General features: G+C 36.6%; 4 protein-coding genes across 5 annotated transcripts; 2 read left to right on the top strand and 2 right to left on the bottom strand.

Annotated features, from left to right (window-relative positions):
- The first annotated feature begins 144 nt into the window (after positions 1-144).
- Positions 145-2,647, top strand: LOC111806603. Of its 2 annotated transcripts, none has more exons than XM_023691978.1 (5): positions 145-607; positions 1,340-1,557; positions 1,708-1,836; positions 2,046-2,177; positions 2,266-2,647. In XM_023691978.1, exons 1-5 carry the CDS (start codon positions 160-162, stop codon positions 2,377-2,379), a joined length of 1,041 nt encoding a protein of 346 aa, XP_023547746.1. In that variant the 5' UTR covers positions 145-159; the 3' UTR covers positions 2,380-2,647. The 2 variants fall into 2 exon arrangements, with proteins under 2 accessions (XP_023547746.1, XP_023547747.1); XM_023691979.1 differs by having other exon boundaries at positions 213-607; positions 1,357-1,557.
- A 617-nt stretch (positions 2,648-3,264) lies between these two features.
- Positions 3,265-17,811, bottom strand: LOC111806601 (nudix hydrolase 3). The gene is made up of 21 exons (XM_023691976.1): positions 17,604-17,811; positions 16,568-16,747; positions 15,624-15,701; positions 14,834-14,930; positions 12,648-12,781; positions 11,693-11,774; positions 10,688-10,774; positions 9,371-9,477; positions 8,933-9,104; positions 8,570-8,823; positions 8,386-8,467; positions 7,273-7,338; positions 6,764-6,841; positions 6,486-6,581; positions 6,070-6,176; positions 5,788-5,956; positions 4,783-4,866; positions 4,583-4,677; positions 4,418-4,508; positions 4,186-4,332; positions 3,265-3,610 (listed from the first exon to the last, which is right to left on the bottom strand). Exons 1-21 carry the CDS (start codon positions 17,681-17,683, stop codon positions 3,536-3,538), a joined length of 2,361 nt encoding a protein of 786 aa, XP_023547744.1. The 5' UTR covers positions 17,684-17,811; the 3' UTR covers positions 3,265-3,535.
- A 932-nt stretch (positions 17,812-18,743) lies between these two features.
- Positions 18,744-19,240, bottom strand: LOC111806485. Its single transcript, XM_023691824.1, has one exon. It carries the CDS (start codon positions 19,210-19,212, stop codon positions 18,931-18,933), a length of 282 nt encoding a protein of 93 aa, XP_023547592.1. The 5' UTR covers positions 19,213-19,240; the 3' UTR covers positions 18,744-18,930.
- A 3,237-nt stretch (positions 19,241-22,477) lies between these two features.
- Positions 22,478-26,428, top strand: LOC111807171 (probable serine incorporator). The gene is made up of 7 exons (XM_023692762.1): positions 22,478-22,609; positions 22,991-23,211; positions 23,844-24,083; positions 24,212-24,327; positions 24,390-24,581; positions 25,208-25,448; positions 25,932-26,428. The coding sequence occupies exons 2-7, from the start codon at positions 23,028-23,030 to the stop codon at positions 26,213-26,215; spliced, it is 1,257 nt and encodes a 418-aa protein (XP_023548530.1). The 5' UTR covers positions 22,478-22,609; positions 22,991-23,027; the 3' UTR covers positions 26,216-26,428.
- The last annotated feature ends 954 nt before the right edge of the window (positions 26,429-27,382 follow it).

Genomic DNA, 27,382 nt, shown 5'->3' with positions numbered 1-27,382 from the left:
ACTTACAGATAGGTCCATTTAGTGTTTGATTTAGACCAACAAATTTTAACCCAGCCCAAATACTGTTACGCCTTATGTGGGCTTAGGCCCACATATTTCTTTCATAAAAAAGCCCATCGGGCCTATAAACAACTTACAGATAGGTCGGTGGGCGCAGCCATGGCCACAGATCGAGTAGCTTATCTTCTTCTCCGCCACTCAAAGCCGCTCTCTGAAAACCCACGCTGGCTCTCTCTGCTTATACAAACCACACAACAATGTCACTTCAAGCTCACCTGGTTCATTTCCTACTCAGCCATGGCCGCCGCAATTTCCTTCACAATCTCTAGCTCTTCCCTCTGGTCTCGACTTTCTAAACCCGCTTCTAAATTTCGCGATCACCGTCTGAGAATCATGGCCGCGGCTACCGGAACTAAGGTGGTACCCGCTGTGATAGTCGGAAGTGGGCGCGTTGGGAGGGCGCTGCTGGACATGGGAAACGGCGAAGATTTTTTGGTGAAGAGAGGCGAGTCCGTGCCCCTTGATTTTCCAGGTCCTATCCTTGTTTGTACCAGAAATGATGATCTTGAAGCTGTTCTTGAATCCACTCCTCGATCGAGGTGGAACGGTATGATCATCGAATCGTGCTATTGTCTTTATTTTCTCTCTTATTTGAATCGAGACGCATTTTATTGGCGACGATATGCTTCACTCCCATCTCGTTTTATGGGGTTTGAATTCGAAGTTTATGAGCTTTCTTGTTTTCATTGCCTTTCCCATAAACTCAGCTTCAGCTCAAGTTTTTTGGTACAAGTTTACCAAATTTCATTTCATTTCCTTTCCAATTGGTATTGTAGTTCACGTCTGGACTTCGTGACTCAATTTAATATCCAAGCTTGCATACCATATGCAATCAACTCACATTTCCTGTGAGATTCCATATTTCATTTCGGGTGGAAACCTCCCCTAGCAAACACTTTAAAATCTTGAGAAAAAATCCGAAAGGAAAAGTCCAAAGAGAATGATATCTGCTAGCGGTGGGCCTGTTACAAAGGGTTTCAAAGTTAGACACGAGCACACCAACGAAGATGTTTCCCGAGGGGTGGATTGTGAGATCCCACATTGGTTAGAGAGGAACGAAAGATTCTTTACAAGGGTGTGGAAATCTCTCCCTAGCACTCTTCTAGCGTTTTAAAGCCTTGAAGGAAAGTCTGAAGTGAAAGCTCAAAGAGGACAATATACTTGGGTTGTATGCAACGTTCGAATTTAAGAAGAAATTAGGGTATTCCCATTTGGAATATCTCATCATATAATGGCTTATGCTGTATTGCTTTGGCAATGGATATTGACAATCTAGCAGATTTGGTTTTTTTCCAGAATGGAATGCTGGACCCTTGGTATGAAAGCAAAGGTCTAAATGATGTGAATCAAGTGTTAGCATATTTCGCTATCTCAAAGCTGGGAGAGGCTCCTGTGGATGGAATAACGGATACCAATCCTGAAGGTCTGACAGCCGCGTATGGAAAATGGGCATCTGCCGTAGCAGGAAGGCTCAATGCTGCAGGCCTCTCCTGCAAGGTAAATCCACAGAAGAAATGTGCCTCTTATGGAAGTAAACAATGAGATGTTTCATGAATGTTCTTTATAGAAATATGTGTATATGTGTCATTTATGATATTCTTTTATTCCATATACACATTAACTTTAAAGGCTATGTTTGTAAGCTAGGTTCTTGACAAGGAAGCATTTGAGAAACAAATGTTGGAGAAGCTGATTTGGATTTCTGCATTTATGCTCGTTGGAGCACGTCATCCAGGTGCGACCGTGGGTGCTGTGGAAAAGGATTATCGCTCTGAAGTAAGATCCCTTCTTCTTCATGCAATAAGTTTACTGCATAATTCTTCAACTATGTACATTGTGGAATCATTCTTTATAAGGGGTAGAAACCTCTCCCTAGCAAATGCATTTTAAAAATATCGAGGGGAAAGTCCAAAGAGGACAATATATGCTAGCGGTGGACTTGGGGCCGTTACGTATAACAGTCTAATCCAAATTTATAATTGCAGGTTTCTAGCCTCATTGCAGAACTTGCATCTGCAGCCGCAGCTGAAAGGCAGTTGGTGTTTGAAGAAGGTATAGAGGAAAGATTATGTGCATACTCTCGGGCTGTGGCTCACTTCCCCACGGCAGTAAAAGAGGTAGATTAAAATCGAAAGGGAATTCTGGGAGCTCCCTCAATACCTTTTTATTTTTTTTCTTGTGCTAACAATCCCTTTACTTACACAGTTCAAATGGCGAAACGGGTGGTTCTATTCTCTCTCCGAGAAAGCCATTGCTGGTGGAAAACCCGACCCCTGCCCCCTGCATACCGCTTGGCTTGCGGAGCTGAAAGTTATCTAGGAATGACCCTGTATTGCTTGCTATCAAATGGATTTCCTGTTGCACAACGGTTGGCTTTAATCCAAGTGAAGAACTCTCTTTTTGTTTTAAGAAGTAGATTTTGTACCTGTGTTCGTCATCTACAAATCACCTCCAGTTACTTGTTTGAACTGGGCCCAGCCTCTTTCAGTTGGTGATAGAGAAGGATTCATCATCTGTACCATCCTGAACTTCTGAACAGAAAAATCCATCAATAATGTTAAGAGAGATTTAATCAAATTTCTACACATGCGAAGACTCCTTGCGAACAAAAAAAAAAAAACATGAAATTTTACGATGCCAACATTAGAGCAATGTGGAAGGAAATAGCAACCCTAACATTATTGAGGATGGTTGATTTATTGAGGATCGTTGGGAAAGGAGTGAGAGTTTCGGACAATATCAAACTTAGCCATGTCTATGAAATCTCAAGTGTCGAATAGGCAAAAGTGTGACTCAAGTATGAAACTGATGATGTGGTTTGTCTGTGAATTCCAGAGGAGTCAAGTCTCGACTAAAGAGATTGTGAATTCCAGAGAAGGAGTCAAGTCCCAACTAAAGAGAGCCAGAGAAGGAGTCAAGTCCCAACTAAAGAGAGGTTGTTCGAGAGCTCCATAGGCCTTAAGGAAGGCTCTATTGTGTACTTTATTTGTAAAGAGGAGTCTCATGTTAGTATAAGGAATACTGTTTCCATTGGGACGAGGCATTATAGAAAAATCAAAAGCAAAGTCATAAAAGTTTATACTAGAAAAAGTAAACAATTTCATGATATCCTAACATCTCGGAGTGTCACGGTTCCTAATAAAATTATCAATTCATTATTCAGAGGTAAATTATATAACACTTTTTAGTATAAGACATTGTGTCTGAGCTCAATAAAGCCCGTGATGGGCAAAAGAAATATTACTAATGCATGTTCTTGAAGGAAAAAGACACTCCACAAACATGAGAGATCCAGCCAAATTATTATTACACATCTGATATGGCCGAATTATTATTACACACCATAGCAATAAGCATTTTCTTAATGCATTTTCTTGAAGGAAAAAGACACTCTTCAAACATGAGAGATACAGCCAAATTATTATTACACACCATAGCAATAATCATACTCCAAATTGCCTCCAATACTAACCCTTCAGCACAAAGGCAAAGTCTTCTTTCCCAATATTTTGTTGGCAATGGGGAAGTCGGGAGCTATATCCACAGGTACCTGAAATTGTGAAGTGGAAGGGAACTAGTTAGTTTCTAATCATCGATATAGTATTAAATTTACAGCATGAGTTCACCTTTAATAGACTATCAGTGTCTTATATTTAAACTTGGCTATGATGCATTTCATTTAAATGATCTTCTTTTGTATATATTTTTTAAACCCCATCTATAATCTACAACCTTCAAATTTTCGTTCCTAGAATATAGGCATGCAGAACACTGAAGATTAATTTAGTAAATCAAATAGAGGGTAAACTTCAAAATGGCATAATTCAATAAGAAACAGAATTCATAAATATTAAAACACATCAACCAATCAAGATGTCCAACCATTAGTATATCCCATCAACTTAACAACTATTTAGTTTACTTATTTACCAATTCTATATCTCATAGTATATTTTAAGTCATATTTTATTGAAAAAATTCAATTATTCAATGGTTTATCAATAGGAGTCAATAATTACAGGGTGGTGTATTTGTAAAAGATTAAGATATATGTTCTTGATGTAATTACTGGAATTTTCAATCTTTGAATGTAATAGTGAATCTGTGTTATTTGTTAGCGTTTACCTGGATTCGTTCTAAATTTTGCAATGCTAATTTCAATGGTTCGGACATGACACCATATTTCTGAAGAAGCCGACTTGCTGACTCCTTGTCACCTCTTGCCTGTATTGTTAGTACCTCCCTACTTAGGCTTTCAACTGCATCTTCCACCTTAAAAGAAAAATGAAGGACTCATACACTTAAACTACAAGGACTAACTCATTTGAAGATGAAATTTAGACGTCTAGGGCTGTACCTTGTCAAAATTAACAGAAAATGTTTCATCTGGATTTAAAACGAAGGCTTCTTTCTCATGTAGCCAATTGAACTGCAAGGCTTGCCCTTTTCTGCCAATAAACCGAAAATCTAAGATGCTTGGCAAGGAAACATAAGCGGAAGAAACAATGTCAAGTTAGCTTACCCATGAGCCTCCGTTAAGCCGAAACGTACTGACCGGAAACATCCCGCAAGGAAAGTAGTATACACAGACTTCAATGAAGCTCCTGGTAGAAGGCCCTGATTGAAATTCCAACATATTAAATAAGTAAATAGATGATCGGTGAACCCAAGAATTTTTTTAAATACTGTAGTTAAGAAGGTCGATGGATCCAACCAACCAACCTGGAGGTTGAGGAACTTCAGTGCCCAAAGGCCTACAATGTCAGCTTTTGCTTCCTCCATAGCTGAGTGGAGTTCTTGCAGTTCCTGTAACAAAAAATAGAGATACAATAATACACTAGAAAGGCCTCCAATAAAACCTGGGAACAAAAAATAGATGTGGAGGGTCGAGTTATTCAGCAGGATCAAGACCACAAGATTGCTCGAAATAGAAAAGTGCACAGCTCCATTCATAAAATACCAACCAAATTTATGGTCTTAGGAATCACAGGACACACCAACAAAAGTAAACATCTAGAATTTAGCCCAAACAGATTCAACAACCAGCAGCACAACGGTCGCTTTCTATCCGAGCCAAGAAATTGTCTCCATTCATGAGACATAATTGCAGAAGAATAAACGAAATTTCCAGTCGGAAGAATTATGAGATAGAACAAGAAAGTCAGAAAACAAACATCTTGTTTTCGGTTATAAAGAACTTTGATAGTCGGGTGAAGAATGAACACTATATGAAAGAAACGCCTTGTATATACAAAGATGAGAACCACAACTGATGAAATTTACAACCTAATTACAATTCTTAACCAAGTCGAAAATTTTAAATCCTTCAACAGATTCTTCTTCAACTAAAGTCACTAGATATGTAGTCTAGACGATAAATCTATATAACTTAGAGAATAGGGATGGCTCCATTTATTATTAGTTTTTTTATACTTTTAAAGTATAAAAAAAGTGAGGACAACATGTGAACCAGTGTTTTTTTTTTCTTTTCTAATTTTGAAAGCAACATTCATATCCAGAATGATAAAATAAACAACATCAAATATAAAATTTGTAGTACTTACAGTACATTAGTACTCAACTTAACAATCTCGCATAGATTTTTGTCTCAGTACAAGGGGAATATGCATAAAAAATAAAAAAAATAATAAAAACAAGAAGAGAGAGAAAAAAAAGGAGAACTAATGACAATCAGATATATCAAAACAGAAAATTTATGGTACTAACCAATCTCACGGTTGATTTTTTACCATTCGGGAGTGTTATGGTATGAGGTCCAATCCCGTGGCAACACTCATGGCAAATTGTATGAGTAAAGAAAGAATCGAAATCCACATATCCACGTTGCTCATTCGTAATACAAACATCAGCAATAGGCTGAAGAATATGCTTGAACCTAGAAAAATGTGAAAACAAGCACATCTAAATATGTCCAATAATTTCCCAAAAGAGAATCCAAAGTTAAGATAAAATGACAGTTGAATCCACGACAAAGAAAATGTACAGTACTTGGCCTCTGAAACGTTCTTAAGCATAACCATTGATGTTCCTCGGTCTTTCACAATTCGCTCGTCATTTGGCAAATTAAAAGCAACAGTCTGAGGGCCCTTTACATCCTGATAAAATCCAACGAATTAATCTCAATGTCATACAGATCTACTTTATAGATTAGCAAGGTTTGCCACTCCAAAGCTATTGAACAATTCATGTAGAAACTACTGGTCTCCACAATTATTTTCAATAAATTACCATCCAATTTCTTGATATGATAATTCTCAATTCTCAAGTAAAACACACAAGATATGCATCTCTTTCCACAATCTTTCGGTATAAAACTTATGTACATAAAACTACGGAAAAGCATGTCTTATGAAATAAACGAATGTTTTATGTGAACCTGTGAAAATCGTGAAAAATTAACTCACCCCAGCATTGTAGAGAAGCTGGACAACCCGAATGGGAGCAGCACTAACATCTTTTGACTTGTATGCATTGTCCATAGGGAGATTTTGTTCCAGAACCTATAATAAGAACTCCATTAGAACTATTTTCCAAGGGGGAAAAACTTTGCTCTTTTCCAAGAAAAGATCAGAAAGTCACCTTTTTTGGATACTAAACTTGGATGTGCATTATAGACAGCAAAAAAGCCAAAAAAGCCAACAAAAAAGAAAACATAATGTGACTTGGACAGTTCAAAAAATACCTGCAAATTATCACCAAAAAATTTTACTTGAGAAGTTCCTTTATCATCCCGAATTCCAATGAAAGCTTCAAATGTAGCCTGATGCAATCCAAAAATTTAGCATCGTTAGCATATGAAGGTTGTAAACTGACAAGAACTGATAGTTTTAGAAAACCAGTAGATTCAAGTTTGTTATAAAAAAATTAGTAACAAATAGGATACTAATGAAGCCCCACTGTACGGAAAGGATCACACCAATCAGTAAATTTACGTTTGATATAAAACCTGGCACCAAATAGAGTGCCAAATAGGAAGCAATAAATAGAGTTCCAAACAGGAACCACACTATGGGAGATATCACAACATCTTGCTCTCATTTTAAAGGAAAAAAGAGTTCGTTTCAGGAAAAGAAAGTTCTCAAAAGAATTTCAAGCCACCAAACAAAGATATGGCTGCTTGAATCCAGCTTATTCCAATAAGGTAAAAACAATCGATGTCTAAGCAAAATACATAGCTGAGTTAATAGGTACCTTATACCCAAAAAGTGCATCTTCATAGGTCTCATACGGACCAATGGTAACATCCAACTTAGAGTCCTACAAATGTGAGAAGAAACACAATGTGAGAGAAAAGGAACAGCAATGCTGTTTAAATGGTCTAATACTCACGTATATACATTGTTAATATTGCAAAACTTGAAGACTCGTATTTATAAATAGAACACCAAAACAAATTATCAAGTACAACTTCCTTCTCTATTTTTCTCGCTATGGAATATAAATCTAGGTGCTGGTAATAGTCAATTACATCCATTATTAAATTCCCATAATTAGATAGATCAGATGTGGCAATGATCAATTAATGTTGTTGTATATTTTAAGTTCAATAATTCATCAATAAGAAAAAGAAAATGTACAAAAACTATAGGAGAAACATGCTTTGGTATAAGCATTCATTTAAAGTACCTTTTCTCCCCATCACCACCACAACAAAAGCCCTACCTAGGACATGAACGAGGAAGAGAACACTAATGACTCAAACTACGGCATAGTCTCTCACGTTCTTTGATATTAGTTATCTCATGCAAATTGCAAAAACAACAAATTCATGCTTTTTGGTTGATTTAAAGTGTTAGACCGAAAAAGAAAAATAAACAAAACAAAACTCTCTAGAAATTAAAAAATATTTTGAGAATAAGTGAAAACGTCAAATTCTTTTGTAAAATTGCACAATATGCTTTTCCTTGGTGGTGCTCAAATCATACGAAATTCTTTTATGTTTCTAGTTTTAATAATTGTTTCCGATTGGAAGGCTCTTCTCTTTTGTAGCTTTTTGGGCGGGGAGCACTGACTCCCTCCCCCCCGCCCCTAAGCTGTTCCTCGGTTTGGTGCTTTTTAAATATATCCCATTCTCTGTTTCTTATTAATAAGAACACACGCACAAACAAAATGAGACAAGACAAGACAACAAACAAAAGCAAAAAGAGTTCAACTGACACATTGGAAATGAGAACTGTACCTAAGCAATTCCTATACATCCCCATTCAGGATTCCCATTGTAGCAATCCATGTCTAACAAATTAACTAGATATGTATTGCATTCACGGCAATATTATGCAAATGTAATGAACTTGTGAAACTAACCAAGTCCATCCATGCCATATCTGATTCATAGTAATCATTTGAGAGGAACGCATTTGCCTTGCTATGTAGTAATCTCTTCAAGCTATAGAAAGGAAAAATATTTCAAAAAACATTGTGAGCAGAATAATCTAGATTCAGAAATTAACAAAATTCACGTAAAATGTAAAATTGGGAAAACTCTTACCTGGGAGAGCTAGTTATATCTCCTGCCTTATGTAATAACTCAGCGGCTTTTGACAGGAAAGAACTATATTCCTGGGAAAAAGGTACATTGTACAAATCATAAATAGAACCCTCCGAAGGATTTGTGCTATCAAGACCTCTACTGCAAATAGACAAATCTAAGTTAGATTCACTATGTCTTCGAATGACGCTGAAGAATCCTGCAACAACATCTTGCTGATCCTCCGTCAGACTGTCCTTCCATTGTTTGAATTCCTACAAGATTGTAACAAGAGGTTGCACTCGCTGCATCTTAAATCTTTTTTCTTTTATATGAACGCATATAATTTTTTTCTTTATCAATCTAAGTATACTCATTGCATACCATCTTGTCCATGTCAGGAGGGTAGAAATTTGCACCAGGAGGTTTCTGCAATGGAAATGCAGCTTTATATTTCAGGCCACACCACCCACAAACTGGCCTAGTTGCTTCAGGAAGCAACTTTATTGCCGAATCTGCAGTAGTAAGATATGCATCATTTTCATCAAGGGAAGACCTGTTGAAAGTGAAACATAATTTATTGAGGTGGAGATTAGTCCAGCTTTTAAGAAAACACATTGGCAAAGAAGACTAAGTCATGAAAGAAAGAAAAATAAAAAATAAAAAAGATTAGCAGACAGTGGAGAAATACAGAAAGCTGCAATTTGCAACCAGCCACCCACTGACGCCGCATTAATGCACATATAAGCAGAAGTGCATGAACATTAAAAAATTAAGACATTTAGTAAAATTGTAAAAAATTTTGATCTGAAGATAACATACCATGGACTCTTATTAATCAGATAATAGGCCCACTTCAATTCATCTAACTGCGATGAAGCAGCATGCTTCTCCAACCAATCTCTTAAATCTGGATTACTGTACCAAACCTGGACAAAATAATATGAAACCATAAATTCTAGACGAACTCATCACCATCAATCAATGATTTAGGAAACAAACCAGTTTCATAAAGCTTTTTGATTTAGAAGGGTCAGAACGAAAAATAGAAACAAAGAAAGGATTCTCTTTAAAGTGAAAAGAGAATGCCGGAATGGATCATTCTCTCTCATTCTCATTCCTATAGTTTACTAAATTTATGAAAGAACAACAAATGATTTCTAACTGGTGAGCTCCGGAATAAAATTGAGAATCATTTCCACTGCTTTATTATTATTCTTGAGAAGGTAGGAAATATTTCCATTATCCGTTCATTTTGGTGGATGCTACCACTTTTTCGTTTATGTTTTGCTTCTATCTCTACTCTTTCACAGGTCCCTGGTGGGACCAAAAAGCATTGTGGCAGTATTTAATCCTCTTTGGGAAACATTGAACAAAAGGAAGCCTTGGCCTTTATATCAGGCTTAGCTCACAGGGTAATGGGCTTTATTTACAAAGGTGGTTAATTCATTATTAACCACAGTAACTATCTAGTAATCTAACCAGGAAAACAAATAATTCATTATTAACCACAGTAACTTTCTGGGTTTTGTTAAGAATATGTTGATGTTGATAAGGAAACCAGAGGAAGGATCTGAAGAGCCTTACCCCTACTTTTCCAAATCCAATCAAATTGAAATACTCACTGAACTCGACATTTGCCCAACCCCAACTTAACAACATAAACTCTAATCACTTTCCTCTAAGAAACTAGGAAACGGTAAATATGCCCTTGACAACCAGCCGATACAGGCTTTAAAAACTCAAAATATTCATACCTAGCCCAATAGCCACGAGTTTAAAGATTCAAAATATCATCCTTGTCTTAGTGGAAGTGCCTAATACACTAAAACATTATGCAACAGCCTTGGAGCAGATACCATCCTGCTTAAGTTATCTCAACCATCTTTTGATTTTATTGCAATCACAGAACTGATAAGATTAAACTGTGTCAACATGTTTTCTTCTTGCGTAACAAAACAAATTCAGTGTCTCTTGAGAGATATTCCATCACAGAACTGATTTAATCAAAGAACATTCAAGAACTTTTCAGCCTAACTCTTAACCACATATTGTATCTTTCCTATGCCCACAAAATTAAAGCAAGCAAGCTATAAAAGTCTCCCCTATAAGATTACTTCACAAAATGTATATGCGAACCTGCAGGCAGAATATTTCATCCATTATTGCAGCAGCCTTGATAAGTAAATCCAGAGCCTCTTTATCCGCATCTGTAAGCCCTTCCAACTACAGAGAAGAAACACACTCATTGTTTAAGGCAAACGCCAGTAGAAAGAAAATAAAATAATAAAAAGTCATTGGATATTGCATTAAAACCCTGTCAGCACAAGGAATAAGTTTCTTTAAAGCCCCATCAACGAGTTGCTGCATTTGTTTTTCTAAGTTCCTGTTTATATTAAGAATTGAAAAACTTATTTTTCAATACCACCAGTATTTCCATGTCTAAGTTTTTAGAAACATTAAATGTTAGATCTATAAATAAAAAAATATATAAAAAGACCAAGTGCCCTTTCATGAAGATGAAAACATAACTATTTTTCTAAAATACTGAATGCATTACACCAAAATCTGATAGAGATATTTTTTTTAAGCTTGCATTTTATTTGCTTTTGAACCTTTACTACCCTATAGTTCAAAGTTCAACACACATAATGCACAGTTCATCCTTCTATACAACTGTGATAAAGGAATAAAAGAAAGAACACAAGAGAAGATATTGGAGATATACTTAGAAACTCGGTCATGAGAGTATCAATACACAGGAAACTCGGTCATGTTTCCTTTATTATGTCATTTGAGGTGCCTGTCCCCTCCATTTGCAGAATTTTTTCCCTCTATATCTACTTGTATCTAGGCAACTAGAATTCTTCATAGAGCATATTGTTCTCCCATTCATTTGAAAATGTTGATCAATGATAATTTCAGTTCTCTGATGAAAATAATAATAACAAAAGAAATAAAGTAGGAGCAACAAACCTTAACATGCGTAATTAGATATTTTTCCTACTTCATAAATAAAAAGCCTTCTATAACATTTAGAGATAGCAAACTCTGAATCGTTATAAAATCAAATATTATAAACAAAACGCACAGGCATCTTCTGACATAAGCCAGATAGAGCTAAAAGTTCAAAACGGTAGCTACCTCAACATTGAGTGAAACAGAAGCATAGCGTTGCAGTTGCTTTTGTAAAGTTAAACTCCGTGCCACATTGTCCACTTTGTACCTAAGTAAATTTGCAGGGGAAAAATGGGGTCAAGTGCAAAAATAACTTTGCCTGTACGAAATCAAGAAATGAGATTCTTCAGATCCTAGAACCTCCAGGCTTGTGGGCAAGTGAGAGTGAGAGAGATTACAGCTAATTGACGAAATACATTTTTAAATGTAAAATCTACATATCATGCCATGTAGATTATATCGTTGTTGCATGTATAAGATTGAAGCATAGTGGTGTTACGACTTACTATACACCACAACATAAATAGATTACATCTTACTCTTGCTTAAGAATGCTCTTTCTCTCTCTCCCTCTCACTTCAGTTCTTTATTTTATTTTATTTTTATTCTTCCTTTTTTTTAATAAGAAACCTAAGGTGTGTAATAGAACAAAAGGAGAAAAAGTAACAATCTAAGGGCCGGGGGAAGAGAGATAGGGTAACTAGACCTTCCAATCAAAAAGGGTCATAGCGTAATTAGAAAAGAATTAACTATATCCGTGGCACCACCAAGATGCATTTAGATGTACAAAAGCCCAAAAGGTAGAATATATTACAATTTATCCTATGAAAAGACCCAAAAAAACATGCGGATATTTCAGGCAAAGAAGGTAAGCGAAAATGTTTCATCTGTTATTACTACTTTAAGATAGAAGAGATGAAAGGCTGACGGCTTTGCTATAATATTATATTTCATCCTACAATAGATCAATTTCACCATTTTTCTATTGGAACTCAAGGAGACAGTTCTACAGCCTATACAACAGATCTTGTTCAAGTAAGATCGTTCACTATGTTTCTATTTGAAAATTGAATAATACAAAATTCATAATGAAAAAAAGTAAATCATCTCTTCGAGAATGTTAAACCAGTCAACAACGTACCTTTGTGTAATTATGTCAAAAAGTTGACCATATTGCCCATTTACATCATATGGGACATACCCAGGATCTTCGTTTGCAAGTAAGCTTTTATACTCCAGGTAATGTATATATTTAACAGCAGACACTTCTGATTCCTACATCAAATTTAAAGCAAAATATATGTTCATAGTCTCATACAGTTCAGTTTCTAATGCATTCTGGCCATTACTTCTTTAGGCACATAGTTCATTTAATTGCAATAGCCTTTCAAGCTCAAGCATGGACTACAACGAAGATGTGCAATTACTTCTTTTGTTCTTTTTTCTTTTTCTGGGATACCTATCAGACCCTCTTTCATTCTGTTGTCAAGACAACTTCTTGAATATTAAATCGTGGATAAGTGGTCATCATGGTTTGGATTTACTCCCTCTAAGCCATTTACTATTTTTATTGGCTCTTATTGACCATTAGACCAAACCATAGTGGTTTTCTCTTCGATTTCGTTTCCATTATTCTTGACATCTATCAGTGTGGATGAACATAGGTGCTTGCCTGTTTTATGGCCATGTAACTTCTCAAAGTAATGTCTATGTGAATAAATGTTGAAATATACATAGTGAGTTAGACATCAAGTTTTCGAACAAACTAAGACTTTTAGTTAAAAGATTATCATATAATTAACCATAAAGACTTTGAAAGTTTTAAAGATTAAAATATAAATTTGAAAGTTTAGAGATTAAAATAGAAAAAATAAGAAACTACAGGAACCGAAATATGATTCAAATCTTAGATTTTTCTCTTCTGGTTGGTGTCTACATCAAATGAATATTGAACTTGCTTTTGCAGAAGCATTGAATAGCCTTTATTACTGCCATCTCCACCTGATCTCAAGTCTGTCTTCAAAATTCTATAATTTCTTTGCAGCCCCAGTTTCCAAGAAATATCTGTTTTCCCGGTGAACTATTCCCAATCAACAGGTGTAAGTTCTGTCTAGTCAAAGTAAGGAAGATTCTTTGTGAACTCAATAAGCCTATAATCAAACTCCAGCATCTCTTACTGTCTCCACAATAAAAGAATAAGTGCTGAAGAGTTGAAAAGAACGGTCGCCATTATCAAACCATCCTACCGCATTCTAGTTTCTTACTGTTAGACGAACACGACTCTCCACAATGGTATGATATTGTCCACTTTGAGCATAAGCTCTCATGGCTTTGCTTTGGGCTTCCCAAAAGGCCTCACACCAATGGAGTTAGTATTCTCACTTATAAACCCATGATCATTCCCTAAATTAGCCGATGTGGGACTTCCATCATCCAACACCTCCCCTCGAACAAAGTGCGCCTCCCCTTAATCGAGGCTTGACTCCTTTGGAGTCTTAGTCATTTTTGACTGCCTTCGAGGAGGGGCTTGGCTCCTTGCCTCCCCTTAATCGAGGCTTGACTCCTTTGGAGTCTTAGTCATTTTTGACTGCCTTCGAGGAGGGGCTTGGCTCCTTTTCTTTAGGAGTTCTTTGTTCGATATTTGAGGATTTGAGGATTTACCAATCTATTGGCACGACTAAGTTTAGGGCATGGCTCTGATACCATGTTAGACGAACACGACTCTCCACAATGGTATGATATTGTCCACTTTGAGCATAAGCTCTCATGGCTTTGCTTTGGGCTTCCCAAAAGGCCTCACACCAATGGAGTTAGTATTCTCACTTATAAACCATGATCATTCCCTAAATTAGCCGATGTGGGACTTCCATCATCCAACACTTACTACATTTAACTGTTAGAATAGAAAGGCGAGGTATATCCAAGTTTGTTCGAAGATGTTAGAAGATGCAAGTTTAGGATGAAGGTCACAGGCTCACAGCACACCTATGTAATCTTACCATTGGAGCTTATAAGTTAATGAGAAGTTTAATCCAATTAACATATGCGGGTGGGGACAACTACTGATAAATCCGTTTCAAACCTAAGCATATATTTGGTTCTATACTACCTTTTTGTCCCCAAAACCCCTTACCAAAAATTTAGAAGTTCAAATATCGTAAGTCAATGTCTTACGTCTTTCAAGAATTTTTTTTTTTTTTTTTCAAGAATGCTTTGCTGGCTATGGAAGCACAAACAAAATTTAACATGTCAAAAAAGAAGAGGGGGGAAAGCTGCAGGACTCATATTCCTAGTTAAGATTAAATGAGAAACAAATAGATGATTAACCTGAAGAGTAAAAGCCTCCAAAGGGATTGGATCCAATGTTGTTACCAAATACACGTCCTCAAATTCATTATTGATAAATTGTCCACAATTTGTGATGCTGTATATCAATCCAAGGCCAAATCATTAAAAATAACAAGCAATACAGGTGTTGACTCTGTTAGAAGACCTCAAAATAGAATTGAACTAATATGCCAATGTATACCAACCGTTAATACACTTTACAAGATGTCATATTATATGTTATTTCTACCATACAAGAAAAAAAAAATGCTGACATGACCTCTAGATATTGTTGGATAGCATTGAAAGATGTTATCAATTACACTGCCAACAAAGATGTTCAGACCTAAAATAATACAGATTGTGGATCAATGTGCATATTGTCCATGATCAATGAATTGGAGAAGGAAAAAAATTAAGAGGGTGAAACCCCTATAATTTTTTTTATATAGAAAACAAAATTCCATCGAAAAAATCCATGGAGTTCCAAATACAATACTATAAGTTCTCTTGATAGGAAAGCAAGGACTCAAGCCATAGACTTTGAAGCGGGATCTTACTTTCAAAAACAAAATTCTGGTAAATTTTCTATGGAAAACCCTGCTTCACATGCATACAAATTTTCTTAACCAAAAAAAAAAAAAAAAAAAAACAATATGCAGGCATTGAACTGATCACAGAGAGAAACTTAGCTATAAAATTTATTTTTAAAAGATAAAACGGGGATATAATTAAGCACATCATATGCAATGTCTAATTTTATCACGGTTACTTGGAACGATCCACTAACGTCTCATGGAGAAAAACAAATATCATTTCAAATGCGTCCTTTGGAAGAATAACGCCAAGCTCTTCTTGAAGCTCCCTCCTGAAAGAGTACATGTAGATTTCTTCGTCATTTTTTCAGTAACAAATGATTTAGAAAGCAGTGGAATGAAACACCAGGAAATCACAATGTAGAACCAACAAATGGTGCCATATTGTCCAAGCCAGGGAAAATAATCAAAAAGAAAAGTTAAAGCCCTTGAGCAGGTAACCAGAACTAATCAGGTCATTTCAAGACAAAAGTATGAAGGCTTTCCTTAGTATTTATCCAATAGCCTAATTAGAGAAGAAAATGGATTTTTAACAAATACTAACTTCTCATTGATTAATTAAAAGAAGCAAAAATGCTCAAGGACACGGATTCTCAAAGGAGAAAGAACAAGGAGAAAAGGAAAATAACAAAATAAGTGAGGAAGAATGAATAAAAGCATCCCGATTTGTGGAAATAACACTCGAAGAATAATGATCACTAAGCTGGGGAGTGAACTCAATTGAGAAGCCTTGAGCCTAGCAGGATTAAAACATACAAACCAAACTACACTCAGAATTGGAATCCAGCAATCTAGTTTGCTATCTTGTATGCCAATAATTTTCTGGAACTAAGGGACATCCAGAAAAGTTATCTTTATAATTATCATACACAAAACATTCATTTACCGTTACTGGAATCTGTCAACTCCTTGATTAAGTTGACACACTTCATGAGGTATTTTCTACATTTTTGTTTCTCCATTGACAGAGTTGAAACCGTGAATTTAAATGATAATATGATAAATGAAATTTGACCCCTGCATTCAATAGAGAATGCTCGTATCTTTTTATAGAAGCTTCTCTGTTGTCTTAAAACCTAAAACATGAACGGTAACTGATTAGTTAGATGAAAAGACAATTAACCATCAACAGTATTACCTAGCTGTCACGAGTGATGAATCGCCAGCAGATATGTGGCCGGCACTGGATATATCCCACAACCCAGGCCAAGAGTCTTTGCAGTCAGCACGTAGTTGGATAAGTAACTCTTGTGTACTCTCAGCAAAAATCCACACGTGAACAGCCCGATGGTAGTCCCCATCTCTATGAACAGCTCCCCTGTATTGTCCAGTAAAGTATTTATGATGGATACAGAGAAATATTTAGCTTGTTTAGTAAAAATAATCACATGGTGAATCCTTTTTATCTTTTTCCTTTTCTTTTTTTTTTTCATTTACTTTTTTCCGAATCTATCTCAGTCGAAACACTCATCACTGTAGAGCTTATGGAGAGTCGTGGAAGGAAGAAGAAGACACTCATGGAAAGAGAAAAGAAAATCAGAGAACGTGCTCCGATACCATGAGAATATATGGATATACAGACTCCATAAGAATCAGAAATTACATAAGACTTAACGAACAGTTTACATTAGTACTCTTAACACAAAATGAAACTATCAGATAACAGAATACACAGCTAAAATACAACAGATAATGGGTTCCATGATACTCTTGAGCAAGATCGAGCCCAAACAACTACACAAAGTGATACATACCCTGTTTGCAGCTGAGAACAAAAAAAAAAGATCACAGCAACAAGAAGACGAATTGACTTCTTCGGTGTTCTAGCACTTGGCAGTTTGTAGGATTAAGTTTCAAGCTGGAAGCTAGATAACCAACATTTTCAGCGACAATGAGACACGAAACCCATCTAATTACACAACCAAAAGGCCTACGGACATTAAAAGAAGAAGACGAAAAGTGTGATTATCACTGTCCCATCATCTTGATGGATATGGATGAATAGTTAGAAAATAAGGAACTCGCATCAAACAAAAATCACTGCATCAATCAGCGATGGAACGTGCCAATTGTTACTCGTGTAAACTACTTTTGCGGTCTAAAATTAACAATCAACCAATCGAACGTGTATGAGCAAACAAAATGAAGAATAAGGATAGTAAAGAAAATCGTGCCTGGGCTTGGAAACTCCAGTCTTCTCTCCAGTTTTGGTAAGGACGTCGAAATGCTCTTCCTGCGTGTGAGGCTCAGCCATTGATGAACTTTGATTGATAGGCGTGGATGACAACCAGCTCGGTCTCTCCAGTTTTCTCTCCCAGATAGTAACCAGCTCAGTCTCTCCGGCTGAGCGATGGGTAAGCTGGAGTGAGAGAAAGGGATGATGCTGTGTTTATATATATATGTGTGTGTGTATGTATGCGTGGGTGAATGTGTACATGTATAGCATCATCCCTTTCTCTCACTCCAAGTTACCCTCTCCAAGATTTCTTTCTTTAAATTGTTTTTTTTTTATTCTTTTCTTCATAATTTTGAAATGGATAATAACATTATTGAAAAATGTTATAAATCTATCGATTCGCATAAAATTTCAATTATAAATTCAAGATGAGATGACTTGTGATCGAAGAAAATTATATACAAATATAGTGTTTGTCGCATCGACTTTAATGCTCGAGTCATCAAAATAGAGTTGGAAAGTACGTCGAGCTAGAGTTGGTTGGAGGGTGATGTGGCCATGTAGCTTTTTCCCGTTGCTTGGCATCCCTAGGGTTTGTGGAGTTGTCTTAAGGTCAAAGACTCAATCTTACCACTTATACTTCTTGAATCTCTCGGCTGGACTGGTCCATGGACGTGGTTGGTTGGGCTCGAGAGTTGTTTGGCTTTGAGCTTATTCGATTCAAAACTTACTTCTCATTTAAAATATTTTATTCTCAATATTCTTCCGACCCTAAATATCTATTATGTCACGTGTATAACATAAAAGATGTTTTTCTAAATTGAGTTTATGAGTTTATGTGATGTGAAGAACGTCAAATGAACGATAACTCAATCGTGTAATGAATACTGGCGAGCCAAACATTACTTATGTTCAACCAACCATCTCATGAGCCAAACATTACTTATGTTCAACCAACCATCTCATAAATTTATATTAGTTTATCACGTGGAGAAGAATATTTAAAACTCCTCAGCGGCATTGTATATGTTTAGACCGATAGGTTAGAACTATTCTCGATTACGATTATCAATTTTTATCGAGATAGCAATTCCCGAGTCAACCAACACAGATTTGATGTGCATCTTAGGCACCAAAATGAGTAACTAAGGCATTTTTTGAAGTTTTTTTTAGATATCAAGAATGCATCTTTTATCAGACATCATGTACTGTACAGAGAGTTCACTTAGATTTTACTACACGGCCTTGTATGACAAACTGACTGACTTAAAAAAATTTCCCTCTTCTTTTCAAGTCTCCAAACAAAAGGGGCGAGCTCCCTAGTATCACAGAATTTTCAGCTTCCCTTTAGCCATGGAAGTCTTTACAAGCTCCTGTAGACACTCAGCTTTTTGCGCCCCAGTCAATCCAAAGCAAGAGGAGGAAGAGCCTAAGGTGACAGCAAAGTAAAGGTAAATTGTGCAAAGAGCAGTCAGGAGGACAAGTGCCGTCAGGAGGAAGCGATGTCGCCGAACGAGAGTCGACCAACCATCCAACTCATCCGTAAAGGACTTACAGAATGATGGAGACCTCCTGTGAGGAGAAGACAGTGCACTGTCAAGAACCATGTTGCATGATCCAACCTCCTCAGGTAGCCTGAAATGTACAGCACAGATTAGATAACTTGCTACAGGATTCTTAATTTTTGTTCACGACAAGAGGGGAGTTCATAGAGCAGGGTCTGTAGCATATTTTGAGTAATTGATCTCAGTTTCTAATATCGTTGGTGGTGATTTCACCCAGAACAAGACATTCCAGATATAATACAATTAAAGACCAAACACTGGCACTGTACTCTATGTAACAACCCAAACCCACGATTAGTAGATATTGTCCGCTTTGGCCTGTTATGTATCGTTAGCCTCACGGTTTTAAAAAGCTTTGTTCTCACGCCCTTATAAGGAATGCTTTGTTCTCCTCTCCAACCGATGTGGGATCTCACAATCCACCCCCCTTAGGGGCCTAGCGTCTTGGTTGGCACACCATCCGGTGTCTGACTCTAATACCATTTGTAACAGCTCAAACCCACCGCTAGTAGATATTGTCCGTTTTGGCTCGTTACGTATCGTCGTTAGTCTCACGGTTTTAAAATACGTCTGCCAGGGAGAGGTTTCCACATCCTTACAAGGAATGTTTCGTTCCCCTCTCCAATTGATGTGAGATCTCATACACTAGCACAACTCTCAATCTCTTAGCTCTAGTACAAACGGATGCAAAACACATGCGAACAAGTAACCAACCCTGGTGTAGTTCTCAACTCTTCCATTGCCAACTGATGTAAGCATGAGGCAACCAACCCTCCCCAAAACAGTCATGGCAAATAGGACTACAATACAAGTCACGAGAGATCAAAGCCAAGTCGGATTAGCTTTTCAACAAACACCCCAAAACTAGCTATCTTATAGCAGACAACTGACGTAAGCTTACACAACAAACGGAGATGCAGTTCTCGGCCCATTAAGCATATCTCTTGGAAAGAAGAGGAAAGAAAAGATTATCGACCGAGTTGACGAGGGATCAACGTTACTAATCATAATTTATGGATGGTATACACACACACATATTAGAGGAAAACAATATGGTAAAGCATTCAATGATGTACGACACAGTCTAATTGAGAGAGAAACAGCTCATCAAACAATTACTTCCAATGCATTATGGAGAAAGCCAAGATCTCCTTTCGCACCAATATCATATAAGAATGACATAATCTAGAAAACCATATTCTGACAAATCTACCAAGAAGCAGCCAAGCAGGTTCAAAAGGTGCCTCAAAATTTATCCAAATAGATAACAAGAAAGCACATCACTAGAACATGAAATCAACACAACTCAATCATATAACTCTTTGTTGTAACTTACAGCCCTTTCCGTCAACAATCAAACTGCAATCAGGATAGCTTCAGAAATTTTAAGCTTTAAGATAGGCAGGCCAAGGTCTAATGGCAATAGAAACGAAAGGGAAAAAATGACATCATGAAAAGACCAGTTCTGGAAAAGTAGCCTAACAATTTGATATAACCCAGTAAATTGCATTCAATAAGCTAAAAAGCTAGCGATTAGAACGTCTCATAAATAAGGATTAAAGGACTCGTTAATTGTCAAAATTATGAAAACGACCTGCAAGTATCCCCAAAATTCGGGTGTACCTGTACGCCAGAACATTTCCCCCGTTACCTTTAGAACAGATGTTTGGCTTGACATTGGACCTTATTAGTTAATTAATATGAGCAAGTCCCATGTTTCTGACCTTTATATTCTAACATTTTAAGCAGCACAAAGTTACATAGGTTCTTCAATTGAACATTCGGCAGAAATGAGATTCTTCCTCCATGTTCCTAAATTAATCCCAAATCTATCATTTCGAAGTCGTGGCTTAAATTCTTCAACCCCCACCGAAAAGAACGTAAGGAACCAAGCAAATAAACAACCGCGAGTGAAATAAACAAAGAAACTCATGAGATGCGTGGCCTCGGAAGATCGAAGCCAATCGATGGGGCCAAACCCAATCGCGGAAATTTCAAACCTACTTCCCATTACACAGCCAAAATCCGACAAGCCGAGCCCCAATCGAGGAAATTTCAAGCGATTAACATCATTGTGAAACATCAAATCAGAGAGAGAGAGAGAGAAAGGGACTTACAAAATCAAAACCCGCGAACAACCCAACGCGAAAATGGATGTCAATTAAACGGAAGGAGGTGAATGGATATTTATGTGGAGCCGTGGGTTTGGCCGCGCCTCGGCTCCGGGAAAAAAGATGCCTGAAAGGCCGTCCACGCGGTCTCCACAGTTGAAAAAAACGTGGGAATACCATATATAGAGAGAGGCGGGTGGGTGATGAGTGGTAGCTATGTAAATCGGCCCCTTCGATGGTGGGTGGCTCTTGGATGGGGCTATGGCCGCCATTAAAACGGTTATTAAACGGCATATTTCGCTTCATTTATTGAAATTGTGATCCGATACAATTTAGTCATTATGTTCTTAATTGTCTAAATTTAATTAATGTATTCAAAATTCAAATTAATCTTAATATTTTTAACCCACAGTTAATTTGTATATTGATGAGATAATAATAATAAATTTTATGAAAAAAAAAATATGTTAAACTAATAAAAATACTTTTTATTTTTTCAAATTAATTTTTTTTAATAATGTATTTAAACATTTAAAAAAATTAATAAAAATCAATAGTATTTTGTTTTTAAAATATTATTGAATTTTTAAAATTATTTCAAATAATACTCTAATTTCAATCGTGTTTTAAAAAATACTTTGGAGTTTTCAAATGTTTAATTAATACTCATAAACTTTATTTAAAAAAAAACACATTTTAATTTCTTTTAAAACTAAAAAATTAAAAATATATATAAAAATACTTTTACCGTTACTATTAGGTTTAAAAAATATTCATAAACTTTCTAAAATAAAATTAAAACGATCATAGATAATTATGAGGTGCCAATAAATGGTTTTTGTCTATGGTAAATTTTTTAAATGACGTTAATGTTACCTTTAAAATTTTATAGATATTTTTAAGTAAATATGTTTTTTTAATTTTTTTTTTAAAGTTAAATGTATTAATTAAATGGGTAAGAGTATTTAAAAAGAAAATTAAAAAATATTTTAGAATAAAATATAAAGGGTATGAGTATAATTATTAATTTAACATTTAAAAATAAAAATTAAGTATGAAATTTTTTTAAGACTCATTGAAATTAGGCGAGAATATTTGTGAAAAAAAAATGTAATTTAGCCCAAAAATAGACCGGTCGAATCCACGGATTTTGACGCGAACCCGGTCGAGTCACCAGCCTAAGATAAGAGCGGCGTGAAGGGGTCAAATTGGAACGAGAGCTGTAAAGGAGACCAACGACAAAATACAAACCGAAGTGGGTTTCGAATCTTCATCTCCAGACGATCGTTCGAGTTGCTGGGAATTTTGTCCTCAAAATATCTTCTGAGGTAATTCTATGATCAATTTCTTGATTCTGCTGTAATTTAGTGTTCTTCCGCGTTACTTATCTCTGCAAAGGAAAACCCTTTAGGTCTTAACGATCACGGAAAAATCGAACAAGACGATATTGGTGTTGGTTTGAGGTTGATCAGAGGATTTGTTATTGGATTCATGTAGCTGCTTTTATTAATTGTTAATACGATTACCTCGATCATTTCTGGAAATAAATAGTTGTTCGGTTATGGAGAATTAGGTTTATTTGACGTACTTTTTCATTGGGTGATAACTTATTCGTCTAATTTAGGGTTTCGCTTACTTCACTTTTTGATAAAAATGTGAAGAGATTTACAATTTGATTTTCCATTGACTTGGGTCTGACTACTTGGCAGCTAAGCTTATAAACTGGTGCCAGTTTGAGGAAAAAAGATGTGGGCAGCATCTTGCCTTGCGTCGTGCTGTGCAGCTTGCGCATGTGATGCATGCCGTACGGTTGTTTCGAGTATTAGCCGTAGGTCTGCAAGGATTGCATACTGTGGCCTCTTCGCACTCTCTCTGATTGTTTCTTGGATTCTCAGAGAGGTCGCTGCTCCCCTTCTGGAGAAGATCCCTTGTGAGTCATGAATTTTCCTTTTCTTAAATGTCTATGGATTCGTAGAACAAGCAAGCGCTGATGGTCGAGTAATTTGTTTCTGTCCTAGCCACATCTTATCTTATGCTTATTTTGCAGAATCTAGATGGAATGCAAGAAACTTTCCTTTAGTGTAAAATAATATCTTATACATTGCGATCGGGTTCAAAGCGTTCACGAATTTTATATTTCCAAATGCATCTATTGCTCTTAGACATTAATGATGTCATATTGAGAGATGAGATCACTTTTATGATATCCCTTTTTTTTTTTTACAGATTACTTATTACTTATAATGTAGATATATTCTTATTATTCTAGAATCGTCTAGTGTAAATTGCTTGTGATTAATCAGCTGTTTTTTTAGCCAAGGGCATTTGTTATTGGCCATTTGGAAGCATTTTTTTCTGTTGCTTCTAATCATCAAGCTTGCGGTTTGTTATTTAGCTGCATTAAGTGGTACTTACTACTCAGAACCACTGTTGGATAATAATGAAATATTGTCAACTCTAAAAGGACTTCCTCCTGTCTCCAAACAAATCACATAGCTGGTTTGACTGATACTTTTGAAGTGTTTAACAGTTTTTTTTTTTTTAATGTATGTCTTCTTTCAGGGATTAATACTTTCCATGAAACACCTAGCAGAGATTGGTTTCAAACTGATGCAGTCTTGCGGGTTAGCTTGGGAAATTTTCTCTTCTTCACCATTCTATCTGTAATGATGGTTGGTGTAAAAAGTCAAAGGGATCCCCGTGATGGTATTCACCACGGTGGATGGATGGTGAAAGTTATTTGTTGGTTCCTTCTGGTGGTACTAATGTTTTTCATTCCAAATGAGATTATTGCCTTTTATGGTAAGAAATTATTTCAGCATGTCAGAAATTAGAATGATGTTTTACAAAGACTGTTCAAAATGGTTTAATTTGAGATACTTTTCCTTCTTCTTTCTTTAAAATGGTATTAACATATTCGACATTTCCAGAGTCTATATCAAAATTTGGCTCAGGACTGTTTCTTCTCGTCCAAGTTGTTCTTTTGCTGGATTTTGTTCACAGATGGAATGACACCTGGGTTGGATATGATGAGCAATTTTGGTTTGTTGACTTCTAGTTTCTTCTCTTGTCTCCTTATATTTGGAAACTCATCCTCATATCTCTCAGATTCCCACTCTCCAATCCCCCATGGCTGACCAATCAACCCCGCNTTTCTGTTATCTTGCAACATTTGTCTCGTCTGGATTTCTCTTTCACTGGTTCACACCATCAGGACATGACTGTGGGCTCAACACCTTCTTTATAGTCATGGCCCTAATTTTTGCGTTTGTTTTCACAGTTGTTGCACTACACCCTTCAGTAAGTATTTCCCTCTTTCATCTTGCATCAATCAAACTGTCTCATTAGAGGTCAATTCATGATTGTGCATATCTATATATATCTCCTTCCCCTTCCTCTCGTTTATCTTTTTGCCCTACAAATTAGAATTACTTTGTTCTCATTTTACCTCCATTGATGGGTAGCTGTAACTATAAGGCTCTTGATAATAGATTTGGCTAATGACCAAGTTGTTGTACCATGATACTCATTTCATTGTCTCTTGGTCATACCAGCTAGCGGTACAAGTTCAAACCTTTGGGTGAACTTAATACCAAAAATCCTTGATGCCTCCCAGGTTTGGGTCTTGAGGCAGTGCTGAGTGTCCTCGGGTATAGGGGAGACCGGTTATAAAAAATAAAAAATGAAAAATATAATAATAATAATGCCCTTCTTCTGGACAATGATACCGTATTGTAAGTTAATACAGTGGTTGGATCTCAATTTAAAAAATATTGTAAACCTGTGATGTGTATATATATATATATATATATATATATATGTTTTAGTGTTATAATCAAGTATGACGTGCATTTGGGGACTTTTTTAAATACAGAGGACCTCTTTCTTTTTGTCTCTTATTACTTTCATCTTGATGAAAAAAACAGGTTGGTGGCAGTGTTTTACCTGCATCAGTCATCTCGTTGTACTGCATGTATCTCTGTTACAGTGGGCTTGCTAGTGAACCAAGAGACTATGAATGTAATGGTCTCCACAAGCATTCCAAGGCTGTTTCTACTGGCACTCTTGCCTTGGGTCTTCTCACCACTGTTCTATCAGTAGTCTATTCTGCTGTTCGTGCTGGTTCTTCTACAACCTTGCTTTCTCCTCCAAGTTCACCCGGTGCGGGTAAGAGTCTGCTAAGTTATTTTACTATTACTATTATTATTATTTTGGCTTTTACAGTTCAGAAACACACAGTATTATATAAGGTTATGTTTTATGTGTTGATTTCAATTGTCTCAATGGAGATTGGGTTCACGTTCATACACAGAACTAACAAATCTTGAACTTTGGAAATTTCTACTATTGACTTCCTAAGAAGTGTGCATGATACTAATATTACATTAAGCAAGATATGATTGGGTGTACTTCCTTCAAACTTCTGGACATCGTAACCATTTTTTAAGTTGTTCATGACTTCTGTCTGTTGCCTCATATATTAATTTTATAGGCAACTTTGTTAAATTTCTTGTGGGACATGTCCTTTAACAGGGCGGGGAATCTCCATTTCAAGTGGGGAGAGAGATTTTCTCGCTCGATTTTGTTTGTAGCCTCTCGTGTATTAAGCTCGTTAGGTATGACATTCTTGGTTCTCTGTCAAATGGGCAGGAAAGCCATTGCTTCCATTGGAGAAGTCAGATGAGCACGAGGAAAAAGAGAAGGCAAAGCCAGTTACATATTCATATTCATTTTTCCACATCATCTTCTCTCTTGCTAGTATGTACTCAGCAATGCTCCTGACTGGATGGACTAGCTCTGTTGGCGGGAGTGGCAGGTTGGTCGATGTCGGGTGGTCATCCGTGTGGGTTCGGGTTGTGACTAGTTGGGCTACTGCAGCATTGTTCATCTGGTCTTTGATTGCCCCCGTCCTGTTTCCAGACCGGGACTTCTAGCGGCTTACTCGTCGAACTTGTGATGTCGATGTGTCTAAGTAAGTTCTATTGCGTGCACGTATGATGTACATGAAAATTTCCAGTGTGTATATGGTAAGCCTGGAGGATGGCTTTAAAACTGGACCTTGAACTTGTTTGGAAGACGTTATTCACTTGCATATGGTGACTTAAGAAAGTTATAATATAGACTCCAAAACAGTGCCTTGAGTGATTGATCCTGTGAGAAATTCTAACTTTTAAATAACATGTTTTAATAAACTTTATTTTATTAGTTAATTTAGTTAATTTGATCTTCTAGCATTAATAGTACATATTGACAATTAAAATATGATCAATCAACATAACCACCCCTTCCCTTAGATACTAGGCAGTCAAAGTCTCTGCCATCCTGCAGATCTCTAGCGACGTGGAACCACATAGCTGTCGCTGCCCTTTGGGTACGCCTCCTACGCTTACCACTCCTCTCCGCTCTTGCAGCATGCCCTCTTCCTTCGGGCAATACTGACGGGCTATTAGCTCAATAGTAGAGCGCGCCCCTGATAATTACGTCGTTGTGCTTGGGCTGTGAGGACTCAGTCACATGGATAGTTCAATGTGCGTTGTGCTTGGGCTGTGAGGACTCAGTCACATGGATAGTTCAATGTGCGTTGTGCTTGGGCTGTGAGGACTCAGTCACATGGATAGTTCAATGTGCTCATCAACCCTGAGATGTAGATCATATGCCTCCTGTTTAATGAAAAACAGGCTGGCTCTGACTACCTTTCGGAGCAAGCAAAAGATCCCCAAATCACACGAACAAACAAACTTTGTACTTTGAGAAAATCGGGGTTTTTTCCACATAATAGCGTCAACCAAAGACCGGAGCATCTTAGCAGAGACTAGAGAGAAATCCCTCTCCCTTTGTCGACCAAATTCATAAAGTAAAGAGAGAAATCCCTCTCCCTTTGTCGACCAAATTCATAAAGTAAAGAGAGAAATCCCTCTCCCTTTGTCGACCAAATTCATAAAGTAATGAAATCTCATTAACGTGAGTTAGCGTAACTTGAGATAATCCTTTGCTATAATTTTAATTAAAATTTAGTTACAAATATAATTATATCTATATATATATATATATATATTACAAAAATTTGCATGGACATTTTCCCTTAGTTTCCATTTTATTTC

This window comes from Cucurbita pepo, chromosome LG12 (assembly GCF_002806865.2).
Source record: "Cucurbita pepo subsp. pepo cultivar mu-cu-16 chromosome LG12, ASM280686v2, whole genome shotgun sequence".
Classification (NCBI taxonomy): domain Eukaryota; kingdom Viridiplantae; phylum Streptophyta; class Magnoliopsida; order Cucurbitales; family Cucurbitaceae; genus Cucurbita; species Cucurbita pepo.
Note: the sequence above shows the minus strand (reverse complement) of the source record. Positions and strands in the feature narration are given on the sequence as shown.

Coding starts and splice junctions, on each gene's coding strand:
- LOC111806603 (XM_023691978.1), top strand. CDS start 160: ATGGCCACAGATCGAGTAGCTTATCTTCTTCTCCGCCACTCAAAGCCG. Junction 1,558..1,707: donor CTGCAGGCCTCTCCTGCAAG/GTAAATCCACAG, acceptor TTTGTAAGCTAG/GTTCTTGACAAGGAAGCATT. Junction 1,837..2,045: donor AAAAGGATTATCGCTCTGAA/GTAAGATCCCTT, acceptor TTATAATTGCAG/GTTTCTAGCCTCATTGCAGA.
- LOC111806485 (XM_023691824.1), bottom strand. CDS start 19,212: ATGGTTCTTGACAGTGCACTGTCTTCTCCTCACAGGAGGTCTCCATCA.
- LOC111806601 (XM_023691976.1), bottom strand. CDS start 17,683: ATGGCTGAGCCTCACACGCAGGAAGAGCATTTCGACGTCCTTACCAAA. Junction 9,478..10,687: donor ATGAAATATTCTGCCTGCAG/GTTCGCATATAC, acceptor TATTTTGTCCAG/GTTTGGTACAGTAATCCAGA. Junction 4,509..4,582: donor GGCTTAACGGAGGCTCATGG/GTAAGCTAACTT, acceptor GTTTATTGGCAG/AAAAGGGCAAGCCTTGCAGT.